Below are 21,118 nucleotides of genomic sequence, written 5' to 3' on the forward strand. Positions count from 1 at the left end.
ACTGTTGCTCTATTGTTACAAGATGAATGCATAAAGTACATTTTCCTCACCTTTGAATGTATATGATTGACCTTGAATTTAAACCAAACCTTGACCCATGTAGTGCATTCCAGTTAGTCCTCATGTACCGCTTGGACTTAGTTTTCTTATAGTGGTTTAACCTCTAGGCTGGGCTTAAAGGGACACTAATATTTTAAGTCATTTATTACCTCAAATCAACGTATTCATTCAGTAAAAATGTCTCTGCCAAAAATCTCAGTTATCCTCCTGAGCGAAGAATAATTAATATGTAGTTACATAGGACGGGTAAGCTTAATTTATCATCAAGGGTATTTTTTTATTGTTCTTTTTCAGTTTTTTGGTCTTGTGCAATGTGCATTATTTAGCACTTTACAAATTACAACAGGCACATTCATACAACATATGTATTGATCCATACTTACATACATACTTGCTGATTTCCGTACATTGCATACGTGTAAACATTAAGTAGGTATTTAACACAATAAAAATAAAAAGGAATGAAAAAAAAAGTTCAGTTCTCTACTTATGGATCCAATACGAATACATGAATGGCCACATTAGGATATTATCGCTGCAATAATGCAACTAATAGAAATAGGTAAAGCTACATAGCAATGAAAATCTGTGGTTATATTGTTGCTCAGGCATGCACCTTACATACACTTTTTTAAATAACTAGGGGGTAATGCACTGCCCCTTTTTTACGATAATAGAAGTGGCTTCTACATTTAAAACGATTATATGGAAAACATACTCATACTATGTTGAATATCATCATGACATTTCATCACAAAAAAAAAGTTAGCACCATAAAATATATATCTTTTTTTTTTTCGTTTTTCTGCTCCCTTTTTATCCTAACGCCAGGGGGCGGTGTCGCAACTATTCCTTCGCTCGCCTCTGTAGCTTTTGTTTCTGTCTGCCTCACTGCCTCACGAGCGTCTCGCCCCGCCACCTCGACTTCCGTCACGGCACCAATTAATCTACCAAAACACATGAAGAAACCCATTAGTGGTGCCTTGCGCGGGTACATAACATAGCTAGTTCTCCAAAGTCTTTATGTTATATATGATATACATAATAAAATATAAAATTAACAGTACAAAAAAATTAAAAATCATTTAAAAGTGGTTCATCTTTAATATTAAGTTATTGGAATTGCCTTTTCAGATCGGCTCAAATTAGTACAAATTTATTTATTTTGTAGTAAATTAGAACCATCACAAAAATTTGTTTAAATATGTTTGTTTGGTCACTCTGAATTGCAATAATGAAATCTCTGTTTAGAATGGGAAATATAAACAAAATATGAAAAATATCAAAAGTGAATATGAACATGGTCATTTTAATCTGCAATTAGATAAGTACTGATTTGTGTATATATAAAAATATATGTCTATATATAAATTTGATTAAAGGTAATTATTGTTGAAAAAAATGTCAGTTGGCAATGAGTTGTGTGTGTTTCTTTTAACCTATAAAATGTATATTAAACTACTGGAGGGCTGAGCAGTCAGATTAATGCCAGGCCTACCCAGGCCGATATAGTAGAAGGCCCTTTGGGAATTTTAAACATCTAAAGCAGGGGTCACCAACCTTTTGAACCTGAGAGCTACTTCAGGGGTACTGAGTCATACGAAGGGCACCCAGTTTGATACACTCTTCTGAAATAACAAATTTGCTCAGTTTGCCTTCAGTTATATATTATTATAAATGATTAATGATACTCATCTATGTGAAGACACTGATCATGTTAATGATTTCTCACAATAATTATCAACAATGACTTAAAAAAGGTGGGAGAGTTGTTCAAGAATGAGTAGTGCTATGTTTAGAACAGGCCTGAGGGCACTGTGTTGGTGACCCCTGATCTAAAGGTACACTCATCAAGTTTATAAAGTAACGTGTGGTATTGTGGGAGTTATTAAGTCTTGACTTATGTTCCACTGCCACCTGGCAGCCTCTCCCGGCCCGAGTCAGACTCTGACGCTGGGTGAAGCTGCACACCTGTCGTACACACACACACTCAGGAGATCTCCTCCAGCAGCCTGTTACAGCTGCCCTGTGTACCATACTGTACACCTAACATACATACCGGCCTCAACAGACACAGCCTTGGGCCCGGCTTTGGAGGAGCCCAGTGAAGGCCCGCTAGGTGGCGTGTGGCAACAGACACTGCTACAGTTCCGTAGTCAGTCCTTGAAATGCCACTTTGGTATAAAACAGCGTATCTATAAAAACAATACTAACATCCTGCATAAAGCTCCCTGGCGCTTTGCCAGTTGCTCATTGTTTTCTCTTTGTAAGGCTGGCTTTTTAGACCATTTTAAGACTAATTAAGCCCAGGTGGAAGATTTTGGATTGTCTGAAGACCAATTTTACTTTCATTTCTGAAGCCTGTATTGCATGTAGAGAAGTTTACAATTCTTCGTCGGCCTCTAGTTGATGAGTGAAGAATCGTCTGGAGGTGGGTCCGTCGAGTTTGACGGGTTGAAATGACAACAGAGAACAGATACACAGCAGAAAAGCTTGCTAGCTCTACAACGTTATTGCCTCAGAATGCTCACAGGTGGGAACTCGTTCTCGTCGTCCAGGCAGACGGGCCCGGCCGCAAACTCGTGTTCGGGGATAACTTCGCCTTTCTTTGCCCCTCCGTCCTCAGAGTAGCCTGGAGTCGGACATCAACAGAAAGAACCACGCTCAAAGGCAGATCGGGTCGATTCATATCGAGCACCTCACAAACTGTAATTATTACCATTCAGACCATGGCTGTCGGATCTTACATATCAAATAAAGTAACAAGTAAAATGTTACATTTGTCTTCTGATTCACTTTAGATGGTCTGCTTGAAGAGCTAGTACGAACCCGACAGTGCGGGTGAAGCAGCAGAATGTACATTGATGTACGCTAATGTTTGTTGCATTCTGAATCATTTTCTGGGGGACAACCTCAGAAAATGGACTCTCCTCTTAAAGACTGTTTCCCCCCCCCCCCCCCCCCCCCCCCCATATAGACTGATCCCGCACCCCAATTTTATAGGTGGACTCTGAACAGGTGAGTCTTGAGTCTTTTTCGGCGGCAGGGAGCTCGTTCCACCACTGAGGTCCCAAAACCGTTATGCCTCCACGTTACAGCCTGTAGGCCTCCACGTTACAGCCTGCATGCCTCCACGTTACAGCCTGCATGCCTCCACGTTACAGCCTGCATGCCTCCACGTTACAGCCTGTATGCCTCCACGTTACAGCCCGTGTGCCTCCACGTTACAGCCCGTGTGCCTCCACGTTACAGCCTGCATGCCTCCACGTTACAGCCTGCATGCCTCCACGTTACAGCCTGTATGCCTCCACGTTATACCCTGTATGCCTCCACGTTACAGCCTGTGTGCCTCCATGTTACAGCCTGTATGCCTCCACGTTACAGCCTGTATGCCTCCACGTTACAGCCTATATGCCTCCACGTTACAGCCTGTATGCCTCCACGTTACAGCCTGTGTGCCTCCACGTTACAGCCTGTATGCCTCCACGTTACAGCCTGTATGCCTCCACGTTACAGCCTGTGTGCCTCCACGTTACAGCCTGTGTGCCTCCACGTTACAGCCTGTAGGCCTCCACGTTACAGCCTGTATGCCTCCACGTTACAGCCTGTATGGCTCCACGTTAGACGGCCCCCCCCCAGGGCTCACCTGTGAGCGTTGTGGTGACGGGCACCGCGGTGGGCAGGGCAGCAGTCGCAGCGTACGACGGGCAGGCGGGCGGCGGTGTATTCAAGTTGGATCGCTCCGACTCCGTCTCCTCCCCGCTGTCCTCGTCGCAGCAGAAGAGTCTGGGAGAGAACAGGACGTTCGGTTCTTTGATGCGTTCATTGATTTCGGACGTTAAAAGGACCCAAAGTCATGCCTTAACCGAGTGGATCCCAAATAGTGCCGAGACAAGACTGGGTGTGCCAGGAAAGGGATAAATAATGCAATTTTCCTGTCTGATATTTATAAACCTGTATCCATGCAAGACTTTTTGTCCGCAGTGTGAGAAATATTGCGATTAAACGCCTCAAAACCTAGTGTATATTATACTAGTTATGTATGCCTTGTTTGTGCAAGCTCTTTGAGAGAGATCTTTTCTCCATCTAAACCGTTAGGAACGGAAAGATGTAATGAGCTGTCGTTAAGGCCCTCAGGATGTGGTGCACACTTCCTTCATAATCTAGACCAACCATCTACGAATTTCTAGCATTTAACACATTTCAGTGCGTTATCGCACCGATTCTCAGAGTATGTAAAAACCTTTGCAAGAAAATTCTGGTAAAAGTTTCCGGTATGTGCATATGCATATCAAGCAGGAATCTCTCGTAGAACGCCCCTTTGTGTAGACAGGCTAAGACGTTGCATGTAAACAGATGCGTTTTTGCATCGAAACACAATCCGGTTGTATATATAAACCTGGCCGATGTTTGTGACACTTTTTCCTAATCATAATCATGTTGGTGTGCCCCAAGTCTTCGGGTTGGATCGTGGTGTGCCGAAGCCCCAAAAGGTTTGGGTACCTCCATCTAAGCCACCGAGTTTCCCTGAATTATATGCATTATCTGTGGGTATAATAGTAACATATGGAGCAGATGTAGAAAGCTGCTGTGCATCTAACCCCCAAACATGTAAAAGCAGTTTACAGCTGGATTGCAACAGGAAACAGAAGCTTCCCCGTCATTGGCTGAAAACGTTCCGGCCGTGGCTGTGATTGGCGGGGAGCGTACCTGTGTTTGTGGGCCAGGGTGCACTCGCCGCCCTCCTGCGGGTCCACGTTGTAGATGAGCAGCTGCCCGTCGGCCGACACCACCAGCAGGCGCGGGAGCTTCTGGATCCTACATGCAGATTCAGATCCATTTGGTTAAGGCAGCTTTCCCCGGTGGATACCGTAGAGGCATCAGCTTTCTTTTGGCCAAAGAACAAACAAGATTCATACTTTGTGCCTTGTTCTTTTCTATTTGTTCTTTTTGTACGTATAATTCTGTATAGCAACTGCGACATATAAAAACAAGTCGGGAGGGAATGGGTGCCAACATTCACATCAGCACAATGTCCCAGACACACACACAGACACACACACACACACACACACACACAGACACACAGACACACACACAACAGCCACACCGCCGAATGTGATGAGTGTGTGCGCGTGGTCTCCTCCGTCCCGGGACAGCGACTCACACAGCCAGGGTGCAGATGTTCCTGCGGCCCATGGCCAGCAGGTGGGCGGTGGCGAAGGCCCGGTCCTGGCTCATCATGCCCGTCACCCCGGTGGGGAGGTAGCTGCTGGCCGCCGAGAACATCTTCCCCACGTAGGCCGTCCACGTGGGGGACGCCTCCTCCCCGCTGCGGACACGGGGGAGGGAAGAGGCGATGTTACACTGAGGACCGCGGCGTCGCTCGGACTGCAGCGTTGGCAAGAAAGCCATGCGGTGCACCGGGTCTGTCCCCAGAGGGGTTAAGGCTTTTAGGCCCAATCCCATTTCTACCCCTTACCCCTTCCCCTTACTCCTCCCCCTTGTTTTGAAGGGGTAAGGGGTAGAAATGGGATTGGGCCTTAAAACAAGACTGAAGACCTTTATGTTTGCTTTGGCTTTCTGCTAAGTCATAAACACATCGCACTTACATTTTTTTTACTTTGCCTTTGTTTTCTTTCACGGGTCTATTTTATTTTATTACTTCAATTAGTTGTATGTTTGCTTTAGCTCTATGCTATATCTAAACGAATCTATCTTCTTTTATTATTGCACTGTATTGCAGGACGATGTTTCCATGTGAAGCACTTTGAGTCCGCCTCGTGTGTGAAAAGTGCTCTGTAAATAAAGCTGCCATGTCACTAGAAGATTCTATGTCCATTTTTCAATGGTTTACTGTTGAACTATTATTGTGCTCTTCAGAGGGAAGACGATACTTTGTTGTCTGCACCCACCCCCCCAATCAGAAAAAAATAAATGTAAAAAGTTCTGAAAGGAAACGGTCTAAAGAAAGATGAAATATATGCACAATTAATTAACTCTGACTTCCTATTCTTGCTCTCTGTGTCTCTGAGTGTTATATTTTGACATTATGAATAAATATTACAGTAATAATGTCCTGGCCACGCCACAGGTTGTGTGCCTCTGTCTGTGTGTGTGTCTGTGTTTGTGTGTCTGTTTACGTTATTCCAAGTTGTTCCAGTTTGAAGATGTGAACCGTCTCCGTGTTGCTTGAGGTGCAGAGGAACTGGCCGTCAGGACTGAAGGACAAGGAGCTGATGTTGACGTACCTGCAGAAAGGCAGAAAGACACACACACACACACACACACACACACACACACACACACACAGTCAAGTGGCAATAGTTCTCTCTTGCCCACAAGAATCCCTTGGACTATATCATATACTTGGACCTAAATAATATAAAATAATGGTAAAAATACTCACACCATTCGCCATGCTTTTGTCTATCTAATGGTGTTAAATGAGTATTTGGGGATTTTTTCTACGTTTTATTATTATTTTTTAATTGGTCCAGTGAGAACGCTGCCTCTGTAATCCACAAAAGAAGTGCTTATTTATATGGTTTGTTATTTTGTCCAACCATGCCTCGCTCAGCAGGAAGTCTTCCTCTGAAATCTTGTTTTCTCACAGGAAACATCGCTGTTGTCCTTACCATCTCAGCTGTCCTTCACCCATATCTTATGAGATAACACTAGACGCACTTGCTGCTGTCCAAACAATAACAAATAGACCAGCCACGAGGTAAAGAAAAAAGTTGTATTTCTCTGTAGGGATCTTTTTTTAACTGTAACAATATAACTAGCCGGTCACTGTCATTAGCATATTTTGAGTTATTTTTCCTTAAACAACAGCAGAATCAAAGCCAAAACAATTAAACTATTATTACAAAAAACATGTTGTGGGCCAGAGGGGTATAACGGTCAGTGTGCACGTGCTTAAGGAATAGGGTTTACTGGATCGGTCTGTGTGCTTACCTCTTCATGCCCCTCCGGAACTCAAACAGACGCTGGCCGTCAGGAATGGAGAAGACCCGGATGACCGTGCCCTAGACGGTGAAAGTGATACGTGATGAGTAGATGCTGTGAACCTAAACAACGTTTAGGTCTGAATTATTCAGATCATTACAGAGCTTGCTTTGGCCTGAGTATGTCTTTAGCTATTTGATGTTAAACCTCTGTACTTGGGGGCCCAAAACTGGGAATGAAGAAGACGAAATATGGCATGTGCCAGGGATGGATGGGTTTTCACATTCTCAAGTAGGTGGTCACGACAATAAAGAAGAACATTTGCTTGGTTTTGATATTCAATTTCACACACCGTTTTTGTGATGGGATTTTAACTTCATTCAAATGCAGCAAGTCTAAGTAAATCTTCCAACTCTCCAAAATATGACTTTGGCAATTCTATTACAAGGCGGACGGTACGTTATGCACGTAAGGCATGCTACACATGTTATGCGCGTTGGGTATCTAATGTCCATCAGGCGTGTCTGGTGCGTCGCGGCACGATGTCGTACCCTCTCGGAGGCACTGGCCAGCCTGGTGCCCTGAGCGTTGAAGGCCAGCGCGGCCAGCGGGGTGTCGTGTGCGGGGATCATCGTGACGGTGCTCTGAGGGGGGGGAACACACACACAGAGAGAAGACAGGCATCACAGGGGAGAGGAGCTCCAGCCGTCGTGAAGAATGGCGCCGCTTCTTAGCTTTCCAAAACTCACCTCATTTCCAAAATCAAAACTTGCCGCCCCCAGTGACTCGCTGTGAATCACCGTAGTACGAGTGTGATCGCGCCGTTGCCATCTCGTCAACCGGTGTAATCGGCGACTACTCTCCATTCATCCCAAGACGATCTGTGGACTACCTCCGGTGAGAGTGTTCGGGACGCGGACCCCCCCCTGGCTGACACAGATCCTCGTGTCGGTACTGAGCTGGTTTACCAGGCCCCGACTCGCTCGTAAAACTACTAAATAAACTAAAAGGGTCAAGGCTGAACTCGTACCAAACTGTGAGGGACTTAACCGAGTGACCCGGGTCGGACCCGGCTGAGAGCTGAACCGAGCACCCGGTCGAAACCCTGGTTTCGACCGGGTGCTCGGTTCAGCTCTCGGTTTCGACTGGTGTGTGTGTGTGTGGGTGACCCGGCACCAAATAAGATTTGAAAAGCTTTTGAAGTTTATTTACAAAACTATTTACATGGTTAGTAGTCATCATACAAGAGTGATCGGGCGGCGAATTGCCCCCCATGAGGTGCTGAGAACGACACCTCATGGCGCTCTTATGGTTCTACTCCCGTTCTGCAACTGGGGGCAGGTTTTGACCGTTGCCCAGTTGGTGACGTATGGTTTACTAGTGACACGCATGAACACTGCGGAACATCACTTTTTTTTTGAATCACATACTTTACTATTGATTGACGTTGTAACCGTATGTTTGCCTCGACTTTGCCCAGTTTTAAACGTTGTGTACTGGTAAACCAGCTCTAGATGAGGGCAGCGTAGCCTCACACACAGTCGCAAAACTGTATGTGCTTCTCATGAATAAAAGCAAAAGGATAGTAGGCGATAAAGGTGTTTGAACTTGAACCTGTTTGTTATCACCAGGACCATGAACACACTTATGAACAAGGAAATAACGAGGAAGGAACTGACTTAGTTACGCCCAGATGCGATTCGCTGATACGCTTCCCTGTAATCGTTTGCAACACTCTTTGCAAAATCATTGCTGTTATAACCTTTTCAAATTGAACTGAGGATTTCATTGTCAAATTGCATATTCAAATACACTTTGAATAACGTATTTTCAAATTCATTATTAAATTGCACAATGAATGGTGAACTCTCCCTCGCGTGTCGTTATAGCCTGTTGTTCCCTCCCCCACCAATAGGGGAGCTGGTGTTACGGGCCGTGCCAGGTCCGTGACTGGGTTGATTGGACGGGAGTTAAAAGAAGCCCTTCCGCTCGGCTCGCTCTCTCTCTCGGCCTGACCCTGAAAGGCTGACTCGATCATTACCTTATTTTGCGTTACAATACATTACATTGATATGCACTACACTTTTTGTTTGGCTTCCCATTACTGATAGCGGTTGTATGTAGTTAGTTTAATAAATATTGTTCTTCCTTTGTGATCATGGTGGTCTCCTCGTTCATGTCTGCTCTACTTGAGCCAAGTGGTCCTGACTATAATGTAATAAATTGCATTGCCATTTGAATTTTGCTACATATAGGTGTCGTGTTTGAATTAAACTCCCCCCTCCTTCCTACAACTCTAAACCCAATTGCAACATCATAGTGTTCATCATAGTGTCACGAATCCTCTTGTAATTAGTTTTAATTTATCAATTTCAAAACTAATATATATATATATATATATATATATACATATATATAAGGATTTTCGGAAAACTCAGGATTGTATGAAGGGGAAATCCACTTTGTGAACAGGAGCCTTTACAATGGGGTGCCTCCCCAAGGAGCTCATGAGGTCTAGAATAATCGTGACTCAACAGTGAAAACAGAAACCATCAACCCTGCCACGTCTCCCAAAAGTACTGGCCAAGTCTTATAAAGAGAGCCAGTAATCCAATACAGTCAACATAACCCATTTAAGGCGGTCGAAACAATACGGTTGCCGCCTTTACTGGGAAGGACCGATGGATAAGAACGATTATTGGATCAAATGGAGCTAAACACCCACCTCATAGCAGACTGGTAGGTATTGTAAGAACTGCACATACTCTCGCTTTACTCAACAGGATTTTTTGCATTATCGTCACAGACAACACATTTTGTTATCACCTAGCAGTACTCGTTCTAGTACCACGGTGTACCTCTTATTGCCTTGTCATTACCCTATATGGCGACTCCTTTCTAGTTCTCTCAAGCTGAAAACACGCATCCTTATTTTTCCACTGCTTTCAGCATTGGGAACTGGGAGTAGTAAAAGGTGTAGAATTAAGTGACATCTAGTGGAACAGACCTGGAAATGGACTACATTATACATCTTCATGTGTCTTTTAATTAGTGTATATAATCCCACGGAAATAAGAATTGTTGTGTTTGCGTTAAGAGCGTTTCAGAGCTACACAGGCAGCAGGACCTCCACCGTTGAGGCGGCCATGTTGCATTGCTATGTCTCTTCAGCAGCGCAGAATGGACAAACAGCTCTGAAGAGAACACGTGTTAAACTGTCCGTTACTTCGTTCAATCCAATAAATGTGTTTTGGGCTAAGAGTTCTAGGGAGGAGTTGGGTGCGCTATCCCTATGGCTAGGACCCATTATACTTGTTTGTACTGGCGTTGTGTAGAATTATAATTAGCCGCAGCATTATGCTATAAGTCGAGGAGCTTAGCCTTCTCTCAGACTGAGACAACAACAACATCAACCCCTGGCAAGACGGAGCTCAACACATATATATATATATATATATATATATATATATAACTGTCCAAGAAGCTTAAGGCCCAATCCCATTTCTACCCCTTACCCCTTCAAAACAAGGGGGAGGGGTAAGGGGTAGAAATGGGATTGGGCCTTACCATCTCCTGGTCACACCTAATATGGCCTAGTGAAGATGAGTATGCTCCTTCCTTTCACCAAAATGTCCAATGTATTTAGAGGATTCAACTAGAATGGAGTCACAAATGTTTAAATCCAAGTGTCAAATATTAAGTCCTCATTGGCATGAAGCGCAGACTGTTTTCTAGATGAATGATCGATACATAAATCAGATAGCGATAATTATAGGCGTATGAATGCAGTGGACCACTATTGACGCAATAACAGGACTGTTTGTTGAGAAACGTAAAAGGCTGTTACCTCCACCATCTCCAACAACATATATATCAGATTGTTACTGATCAAACTACTGAAACCTATTTATTCATATTTATTTATTTGGTGCGAAATTAACATAGCTTTTCAAGTACGGGGGGTATGCGCACATGATTTGTAATTATTTGATTGACGTAGAAAAAGAAAAAGCAATGAACGAACGCATTCACGCATTCAATGTCAAATTATCTTTTCGAGGAAGCTTTGACTTTTAGCTCTACACTTGCAGACTAAATAGCTCAATATGATTCATGAATCTATCACAGAACTGCCTCACTTAAAAGTCAGCTACCCGATGCTGTGGTAGACGTTGAGGTCATTTTGGAAGCAACAACTGGCCCCTTGCACCACACAGCCCAGCACAGCCCAGTAAAGGCCACCGCATTTGTCGAAGAAGGAAGTGTGTTGTGGGGGAGGTTTGGCAAACCCAAACTAGCGCTTGTTGCAACCTCAACGCAAGATGCAGATTTTACACACTGGATCTTTACGCAAGAGATGCTGCATACCTCTGTGGCCCTTCAAATTCCCTACATCCATTTCAGTCATTTAAGCATTCACAAACGTTATTTCGCCTTACCAAGATGTTGGCGTCGTAAACTACTATTTCCCCGATGGTGGCACTGCCAGGGTGAGCCAGGTAGGAGTTGGAATGGTTAACAGATAGAGCGCATAGACCTGTATGCAAGGATGAAAACAAAGTTAATAACAGAAGAAGAAAGGTAAGGCGGTAAACACCGGTGTCGGAGCAAAATAATTAATAATAATACCCATACATTTAACAACAGAATCTGCTGCATGGGTGTCAAGACATTATTATCAATTTTTTTATTGATCAGCACCTACCAGACGGGTTAGACGGCGTGTTGAGGAGGGTCTTCAGCAGCTTCATGTCTTTGATGTTGTGAATGTAAATAGACTCTTCGAGGCACACCACGAGTCTCTGTGAGGAACAGCAGACAACACGTTGGCTTTAAGACAACACACACACACACACTCCCCATGCCTTGCACTCGTGCGATTAAGAAGACCCTTCCTAGCTGAAACTAGTTTTTAGATCTTTATCTTTTATATCTCCTCAAATTTCTTTACGTAGCTTTTATAATGGGCAGAAAAATGGAGAATGACCGGAAATCGGGTTGGTTGGTTGAAAGAGAGAGGGGTGGGAATCGATCCAGGTCACCTGAGAGCCACATAGCCTACATGTTTAGCAGCCGATAGCAGGGGGAGCCACTGAGACAAGCGAATGCTTCCAGCTCGTCGGGAAAACGTCTCTGGCTGTTCACCAGCGGGACGCTTGACCAGAGCCTACCTGTCGGTTGAGCCGGACGGCGAGGATGTCGTGGGAGTAGCTGTAGTTGCAGATCTCCGTGCCCTTCTTGAAGTGGTAGACGTTCATGCGCCGTGGCGTGGCCGGGCTCACCACCACCACCAGGCTGCTGGAGAACAGACGCTCCACGATGGAGACGTCTGGGCTGTCTGCGGGGAGAAACGCCGCGCACAAGCACCACAGGAAAACCCGCCGTCAGATCTCCCAACAGGCTCTCCTGGCTTAACCTAAATGACATTGTTGTTCCGATCCCGCATTTTGTGTGAAGGCTCCTACCATGAGCCTAAACATTAGCAGCAGCACTTTGGTCTTTGTGATACGAACTACAAAAGGTATTGTAAAACGGGATCTGAATTTTGCACTGTGAATACGTTAGCTTGACACACCCTTAATGAATAAAGTGTTGCTGATTTAGATGTGTGCTTTGAGAACCTGCTTTTAAATTACAATTAGATAAATATTTTTGGACTATAGCTCAAGGCAGTCCATTAAATAACTTGGAAATGTGTGACCACATCATCAGTCTGTCATCAGTGCGATGAGGAGCAATATGTGTATGCCTCAGGGACTAACTAGGTTGTGCCAACATAATGGTGTTTAACTGCCTCTAGAATCGACCATTAGCTGCCCCATCCACTTAGTAGGTGGGAGACTTAAACAAAATGACAGTTTTTTTCATATCTCAATGAAGCAAAAAGGACCAATAGATGCAATTATTGAAATCAATATCATCGGAACTGATTACAGATATCCCCAGGGAACTACAAGCGATGAGCTGGTTGAAATGTCACACGTTGTGACTTTGATTCAATGTGATTAAGGCAGGAATAATGATAGATGAATGGATCTCTTCTTAGTGCTGCTAGATCCTTATCAGGTGATGTCATAACTAGGGTCTACCATTTCGTTATTGAGAGGACATTTCTTTGTCCTCTCAATCTGGATCAGGGTTATAAGCAGATACTTTATAACTGCTTCATAACGAAGGGCAAGGCAGTCTGCTATAGATTGATTACAGGTAGACTTTTCAGAGTTAAATATCAAAACCAGTGACCCTGACGGACATGTTTTGTCAATAATATTTTCACCAAACAGGAATCTCAGGACGATCCGAGTTAAAGCATTAACATTAATGTTCACAGATACATTTATAGAATGACATAATCTGTTCCATGTGGTGAGGTATCACACACACACACACACACACACACACAGCCTGGAGAAATGTGTCCATCACTCACCACTCTCATGGATGCAGTCGAGCTTCTCCACGGAGGTCAGGGAGTACAGCTTGTAGCCCATGCCCGTGCCCACAGCCAATGAGCTGCAACACACACACACAACGGTACAAAAGGTCTCCTCCTTCTGCCATGTAACACACATATCACATGTCCACATGGACACACAAACACACACATTAGGGTACCCATGGTAAATGTCACTTTTATCGTTATTGTGAAATATTCTATGGCTGTTTTGGTCTAAACCTGACTAAGCTAGGTTTGTTTATTGAAACCTGTGTGAATTGTTTTTGTCACAACATCTGTTTCACACTATCATCATCACTGAAGACTTCTCTGCATGTTTGAGAAGGTTTCAGCTTTCTACCTGTGGCAATCTGTCATGTCTATGCCAAAACATGTTATTATAGGCCCTATACTTTGTATCTCTTCATCGGAAATGTTATGGTCTGACATCTCTTTATTCCGGGAATACCAAATCGTTTCTAAGAATACACCTTGAGAGGAAACTTTATTGACTCATAAATGCTTGCAGTCAACGGGTAGCCTACTTTGCAGACGTTTGCTCTTTTTTCTTTTGACTGTCAAAGTGCCTGGGTATGCAGTTAACTCAAGTTCTGAAGTCTTTCCTGAGAGGATGTCATTACTAGCCAAAGGTTAATTTTTTTTACAAACATTTAACATGTTTTAAACCTTTATTTGGTTGGACTAAAGTAAACTTACTGAGAGAATATCGACGAAAACAACTATACACAGTTGACTGAGTTGGCTTTACATCAATTTGGACCAGCTCTGGAATTACAGCGGCTTTTATAACCGATTTAGCTTCGGATCTCTAGGATTGTTGTTGCTGGGCAGCCAACAACAATCCTAGAGGTCCGAAGCTCCTCCTGACCGTAAAATGCATTCCTTACGTGGAATCCTGGTTGAACGAAGCGCACCCAAGCCCGGACGCCAATCCACTCGGCCCGCTAGTACCATCGGAACCCTCTGCGGTCTCCATCCCGATTCCCAGCAGCGACCTCCTTCTCTCCCTCGGGCCTGGATCGCAGGCCTGGGACCGACTGCACCTATTTTCTCGATTTTGGCCGAAGACTGATCCAGCTGGAAAGAAATGAGATCGACCTCCTTTGAAGAAATAGCCTCATCCGAGATCGCCTTGCGCGATGATTCAGACGCAGTGGAGGCTTGTATCGACTGAGAAATTATGATAAATCCCGTCTTGTGAGCACAACAGAATGTAGGAAATGAAAAAAAAGGAAGAAAAAAAAGCATAACAAGAACAGCTGACTGTGATACGTCACTCGGCTGCGCCGTACGATTGGCTGGTAGTAAAATAATTGTGTCGCTCTTCGATGCCATTGGTCAAATGTATAACCGTCCCTTTTAATTGGATCGGATACAGATTTGGCTTGTTTTTGTACATCCATTCATAGGGAATGTTAATCAGGTACACAGCAAATTCGGGCCTTAGGAATAAACTCACATGGAGTTAAAATCAACTCGATCCAAGTGTATATGCAAGACCATCGAATACACTCTGGGCCAGGGTTAAAATTACTCTTTTCCGGGGGTTGATCTTTTAACCCTTTTCAGGAGTGAAAACTGAACTCTTTTGCGAGTTAAAACACTGATCCCATGTGGGGTAAAATTCAACTCTCACCTTGAGTTAATTTAAATGTGAACTCCTTAATGGGAGTTTATATTCAACTCCTTAATGGAGTAGCCTATGCATATTTCTATTTCACAACACAAAATGTTCCAGATGACAATGAACAGCTATCTGTCGGTAGCATCCTGTGTGTGCTAAAAACACACACATACAGACAGGTAGTTGATGGTGAGGAGATATTCAGTGATTTAGACAACAAGCATTCTCCAGAATCGCTGAAATAAATATACAAAAATAACTCCTCAAATGGTAAATGCAAAGCGCAAACATTGTGTAAAACCCTTATAAAAAAAACTATAATAAACCATGGACCAATCAAGCCAACAATGCTGACAAATTAAATTATGCAACTCTCTGACACAACATAAAAATATGAATCAAACCTGGTCGACATTTGAACATCAAAACATTTGAAATGTCTTAATCTCTCCCTTTCTAGAACCAGTATCTTCCTAGGGATGTTTTCAGTTACTTGAAAAGCATGGAAATGATCATGGAAAGAAGTTTCATGAGCAACCAAAGCAAAAACAACTTTACCATCATGCCGATTGATGAAAGATATTTTGCTGAACACCGGCATGTTTTCATCAGTGCTAGTGCAAACAAAGAGGCAAACACGATATTCAACCCCACACTTTACCCAGTTTGTGATTTTGGCAGTGGCTTGTGTATCAATTTGAAGATATGCAGATAGGTCTTCTGTAAATTCTAGCCAATTACAGCTTGGTCAAGAGCTTTGCTCTCAACTCCTTTACTCTTGGAGTTTCATCGATTGTTCCAATGTCAATATTGTACAGGGTAGTCTGCAGAAATGTGTACAGACTTGACAGCGCATCATCATATTTCACACCGAAAACAAAGTGGGACTTGAAAAGTTCGTCTTGTGGAATCTTTCAAACTACCCGTCTCTTCATACTCTTTGATCACAGTCATCCCTGCTGACGTAGCAGTGAGAATCTGCTCCATTGTCTAAATAACAAATGACATAAAATACAAAACACATTTTAACCAAAACAACTATCATCGTCTACAGATCATCCATTACAATGTTTTTCCTAAAGATTGTTAAACACGTTTTTTTGAAAAACTTGGTTTAGAAGTCAGGCCAACAGACTAAGAAAAGTGAAAAAGTATGTCAATTATATAATTACATTTCTTGCGTGGGTGCTGTTCATGACAGGTTGAATCATTTGACTTCCAGCATCACTGTGACTGCTTAGACTGGTTGAGTTGGACACGGTATCCGTTAGACTTGAGGATGAAGACCCAGCTTGCTGCAGTACAGTAAAATCGGAGGATCACAAATCAATATCAGAATACAGGGCGCATACATAGAATACGAAATCTACCAACTCAAAACTACCATATAAGAGCAATGGAGGACCAACAATTACAAACTACTAAATACAAACACATGGGGTCCAATCACTTGTGCACTATAGATTGTCAACAGTCATATTCTCTCCTGTTAAACATTCGTTTTATATGTGCTGGATGCTGTGACAGTCTCCAGTCACAGCATGTCCTACGCTGTAATGTCCTACGCTGTAATCACTTTCAGCACTTACACAAGCAAAATGTGGCAGAGGTTTGGTTTACCCACATCACAACTTTTCCCATTAGACCAAATGTCCATTTTGTATTTCATTATGAACGTCGTCTACTCTAACCATGCTTACCAAGTGTCACAAATTCTGTCAGATTTGAGCAGTCAGGCAATGTCTTCGATGATTCTAAAAGGGGGATGTCTGACAAGAGTTAAAATACCAAATGTTGTTATCCGCTAGCTCAGAATATCAGACAAACAAACACTTTCTTTCAAGTCCCAGTTTTAAAATCACTTACCATCAAGTGGGAGATGATGAAACACACATCTTTCATGGTTGCAAGTTCAGGAAAGACTTCCTCGTCAACCTCTATCCCCCCGTCGTTCTGTGTCCTCTGGTATGAGAAACTTCACTGCACTAAAGAATAACCACCATGGTGAAGTTAGTTTTACATTCACGATATGACATTTATTTCACACTTGGACGTACTGAAAAGCACTGGTTTTCATATGGCCTTTTATATTTTTAGTCATTTATAAAACAAGCGCAAAATGAATATAGTTCAGATCAAGAGCTCTCTGCAGAGTGTACACTTCAACGTCACATACTGACTGCTACTTCTGCTTTACCTCCTCCTACCTTATACTTAAATACCAACTTACTGTCAACTAATCAATACACCTCATAAATAAGTTATAATAAATGTCTAAATAGTATAATACCCATGGTAAGTGTCCCCAAAAGGTTTACTTTTCTTTCACAGGGCCTACAGGTAAGTATTAGCATGCACCATTAGCTATTTTACCATAAACGCAAGTAATGCGTATAAAAAAAAACAGTTCAGTCATATCTTATTACCTCACCTCTGGGCGTGGACCACCTGGACGTGCTCTTCCTGTGTGCGCGTCTGGCCGTGCTGGCGTCCGTTTGGATATATGTTTACCGTTTAATGGGAAAGAAGGCTCGTCTTTATTATGTTCGTGGTCGTCGCATGGACCAGACGGCCACGGCCAGATGGCCTAGTGTTTGAGTGCACAAAGCTGCCCTGGTCCCCATCCATCCACCTTCCCATAACGACCTCCGACCTTGCCCCACCCTCCAACTGCCCTGTTTTCTCCAACTCCCCCCCCCCCCCCCGTCCTCTTACCTACCACGGAAAGGCATTGTCGCTTGGTGGGGGAGAGAACACACACATTGAGAGGGAACACGCATATCATAACTATCTTAATACTGCAGTTTGGCATTTAACTCGTTGGTTGACGCTGTCGAAACGCAACAGTCTACACACTGCCTTAACACTTACCCCCTACGGCAACTCACGAGGGACACACCTTATTTTCCTAACTAAACACAGAACAGTCTGTTACAGAAGCAAGGTTTAACGAGTTTGTGCCACGTTTAAACACTGTACTTTCAGCTGTATTAAAAACGAAATACTCTAACGATTTAAACCAGCGGTTTTATCATTAAATAAATAGTTAAACAGGATATACAACATCCAAAGATACTATGTGTACGTGTGTGCGTGTGTGTGTGTGCGTGTGTGTGTGTGTGTGTGTGTGTGTGTGTGTGTGTGTGTGTGTGTGTGTGTGTGTGCGCGCGCGCGTGTGTATTAGAGCCTGTTTAAAAGCATGTGGGGGTGTCCTTGTTAGCCTTCAAGGACTCCATTGGGGCCAGCGCAGGAGTCATTTACGATAGTCATTTTCAATAACTGCATTAATTTCATGTTTCGTTATAGCTATACTAGTAACACAAAATCGACCAGAATTAGCGTCTTTATGATTGACAGGATTACCCGCCACTTCAGCCGGAAATAGGGTTGATTCATCCTCAAGACATTGCATTGTGACAACATTGTGTGGCTGGGTTCTGCCTGTAGGTATTTGCGAAATGCAAATTCCATTAGTAACAATATTATACTCTGATTGGTTGTATTTCAATCCAATGCATCCAGGTTTAGTAAATGGGTATTGGTTCAAATGTCAACATCGTGTCATGTCCGTAATATCGGACATGACACTTAAATATAATATTTATATTTAAGCATTACATTTTTCCTTTTAAAAACAAGATTGTAAACAGCATAGGCAATCAAAAGAACAAAGGTGGAATCAAGTTTCTTTATTGCACCTTTTACAAAGAGCAGTCATTCAATAACAAGACCCCTGGAGGAGCTGCTTGTCTTGGGAGTGTTGCGATGAAGAGGACCTGGATGTGTCTCAAGACAATACCGGTAGATTCATGAGTCCTTATCTTCAAGAAATTGAACCAACCTTTGTATCAATGCTGGAGAGGGGAGAGAAAAAAATAATGAAATGTCGATCGTAAGAAATGTGTCAGATATCCGCAGTCCCTTAGGATCAATGTTCAGCAATGGAATGCAAATAACTGCCTGCTTCAATGCAAGTTAAGGTCAGTCTGCATACATAGAATTTATCCAAAAATCGTATCTAAAACACAGCAAATGACATATTTACTTTACTGCAGTTCGATGAACCAAGCACCCTTTTATAACTGTTACCTTAAACTCCCATACGACCATGGCTCCATCGAGGGACACGCTGCTGTACTTCTCAATCCTGGCTCTCTCCCCAGAATAAACACGCAGCTGGCTGTGGACACAGGACACGCTCAGACTGAGTGGAAGCCCTGTCAGGCAGAGCACAAGGTGCGTGCGTGCGTGCGTGTGTGTGTGTCTGTTTATGTGTGTGCGTGCGTGCGTGCGTGCGTGTGTGTGTGTGTCTGTTTATGTGCGTGCGTGCGTGCGTGCGTGCGTGCGTGCGTGCGTGCGTGCGTGCGTGCGTGCGTGCGTGCGTGGATCCATGTGAGCATGGGTCCTATACCCTTGAACATGGTCAGGCTTGAAGCCCCTTAAAACAAGTGTTGTGTCGAGTGGTTAGGGTTAGGGTCGAGTGGTGTCCACCGCGGGGGTCCGGCTGGACTGCCGTCCCGGCGGCAGGCCCTAACTATACACACACACACAGGGCCGTGCCGGCGGTGCAGTGCGGGCCCTCACGTGATGCTGTTCTGGTGCAGGGCGTTCAGGTCGTTCATGTCGTCGTCGGTGGCCCTCTTGTCCAGGTTGCGGAAGTGCTGCATGGCGGACATGCTGCCCTTGGACGTCTGCTTTGGGATGTCCAGCTTCTTGACGAAGCTCAGCGCGCCGGGTCCCTGGTAGGAGAACTGGTACGGGACGCAGTCGTGGCCCTGGGACAGCGGACGAGCATCGGTTGGGTAGACAGTCGTTATCTGAACAGTATTGCTAACAGCGATTTTGCCAATTTAAAGATACACAGAGATCTAGTTTTCATTAGCCACAACAACAAAAATGTAGGCGGTACAGGGCATCAAACAAAAAGGTTATTACAAACACTTGCGCACACAGCACCCACACATGCACACATGCGCACACACACACAGACAAATATGCACGCACACACACACACACACACACACACACCACACACACACAAGTGCTATACTTACAGCAGCCACAATCTCAGTCGGGCTAACGTAGAGCACGCTCATCAGAGGCAGGCGATCTGTGGTCAGTGGGGTTGCCCTAAACACAAGAGGTCACAGGTCAAAGGGTAAGAAAGGAATACACAACAGCCTCATGTTTCTTTGTTGGAGAATATCATTTGAAATCTATCATTGCACACATTGTGGACCGATGCACCAGTGGTTCCAAGCTCTACATGGAAGCATCCTGTCGGCTGAGTTCCTTCCTACTACCCAAACAATTCCATCTCTTACTTCCTGCAGTGTGAGCTGTGTACATCATTTAAGAGTCCCCGGTGAAACATTTATACAGACACCAGCAAGGGGAAGATGGAGTTTCTTGCCGAATAATTTGACAAAGCAATATCAGAAACATAATAATTTAAAGGGGACCTATTATGCTTTTCGACTTTTATGACCTATAAACGTTGTTATAGTGATTGATAGTCATGTTTAACCATACACAAAAAACTATGTAGATTTTCGGGAAACTCTTCCTCTCATCTGGGCGCTTTCAGCCTTCTCTGTCAACGCTCGGTTTCGTCCTTCTCCGCCCCCTCGCCCCCCTCCTGCCAACCCAACTCCGTTGTGATTGGTTACGATTGGAAGCGCGCGCGCGGGCAGATTTGACCAGGCATATGGGGGCGTGGCAGGAGTGCCTCTACGTAGAAGATTTCATGGAAATGTAAACAAGTGAATCGCAAACGTTGTCCCGAGTGTTTAGCGCTCTGCACAGCCACCCCAGACTGTCAGCATGGAATACGTGGAAATGCGTGTACGTCATTATTAGACACTTTAGTATGGTTAAACATGACCATCAATCATTATAACAACGTTCATAGGTCATAAAAGTCTAAAAAGCATAATAGGTCCCCTTTAAAGTAATAGAAACCGATAAATCTCTCACGGAAGTCTCTCTCTCCTCTCTCTCTCTCTCTCTCTCTCTCTCTCTCTCTC

The 21,118-nt window shown here is 43.9% G+C and overlaps 2 protein-coding genes and 1 long non-coding RNA gene across 4 annotated transcripts in view; all 3 read right to left on the reverse strand.

The window, feature by feature from the left end:
- Window positions 1-312: 312 nt before the first annotated feature.
- Window positions 313-15,064, reverse strand: wipi1 (WD repeat domain, phosphoinositide interacting 1). 2 transcript variants are annotated; one of them, XM_060045936.1, is made up of 13 exons: window positions 14,356-15,064; window positions 13,442-13,524; window positions 12,183-12,349; window positions 11,717-11,813; window positions 11,451-11,548; window positions 7,563-7,655; window positions 7,021-7,091; window positions 6,204-6,311; window positions 5,228-5,392; window positions 4,771-4,878; window positions 3,707-3,846; window positions 2,592-2,692; window positions 313-1,007 (listed from the first exon to the last, which is right to left on the reverse strand). In XM_060045936.1, the coding sequence occupies exons 1-13, from the start codon at window positions 14,442-14,444 to the stop codon at window positions 957-959; spliced, it is 1,371 nt and encodes a 456-aa protein (XP_059901919.1). In that variant the 5' UTR covers window positions 14,445-15,064; the 3' UTR covers window positions 313-956. The 2 variants fall into 2 exon arrangements, with proteins under 2 accessions (XP_059901919.1, XP_059901920.1); XM_060045937.1 differs by lacking the exon at window positions 7,563-7,655.
- Window positions 4,049-4,764, reverse strand: LOC132453061 (uncharacterized). Its single transcript, XR_009524568.1, has 2 exons — window positions 4,234-4,764; window positions 4,049-4,092 (listed from the first exon to the last, which is right to left on the reverse strand). It is a non-coding gene; the product is annotated as an uncharacterized LOC132453061 (long non-coding RNA).
- A 3,704-nt stretch (window positions 15,065-18,768) lies between the features above and the next one.
- Window positions 18,769-21,118, reverse strand: part of zgc:86896 (uncharacterized protein LOC415190 homolog) — a 5,523-nt gene continuing 3,173 nt past the window's right edge. The window contains exons 5-8 of the mRNA XM_060068186.1: window positions 20,147-20,233; window positions 19,677-19,867; window positions 19,182-19,272; window positions 18,769-18,946 (exon numbers count right to left, since the gene is read on the reverse strand). Of these exons, the coding sequence (XP_059924169.1) occupies window positions 18,941-18,946; window positions 19,182-19,272; window positions 19,677-19,867; window positions 20,147-20,233 (375 nt within the window). The 3' untranslated portion in view covers window positions 18,769-18,940. The remainder of the gene's footprint in view (window positions 18,947-19,181; window positions 19,273-19,676; window positions 19,868-20,146; window positions 20,234-21,118) is intronic.

The sequence above is a fragment of the Gadus macrocephalus genome, chromosome 2 (assembly GCF_031168955.1).
Source record: "Gadus macrocephalus chromosome 2, ASM3116895v1".
In the NCBI taxonomy this organism is placed as follows: domain Eukaryota; kingdom Metazoa; phylum Chordata; class Actinopteri; order Gadiformes; family Gadidae; genus Gadus; species Gadus macrocephalus.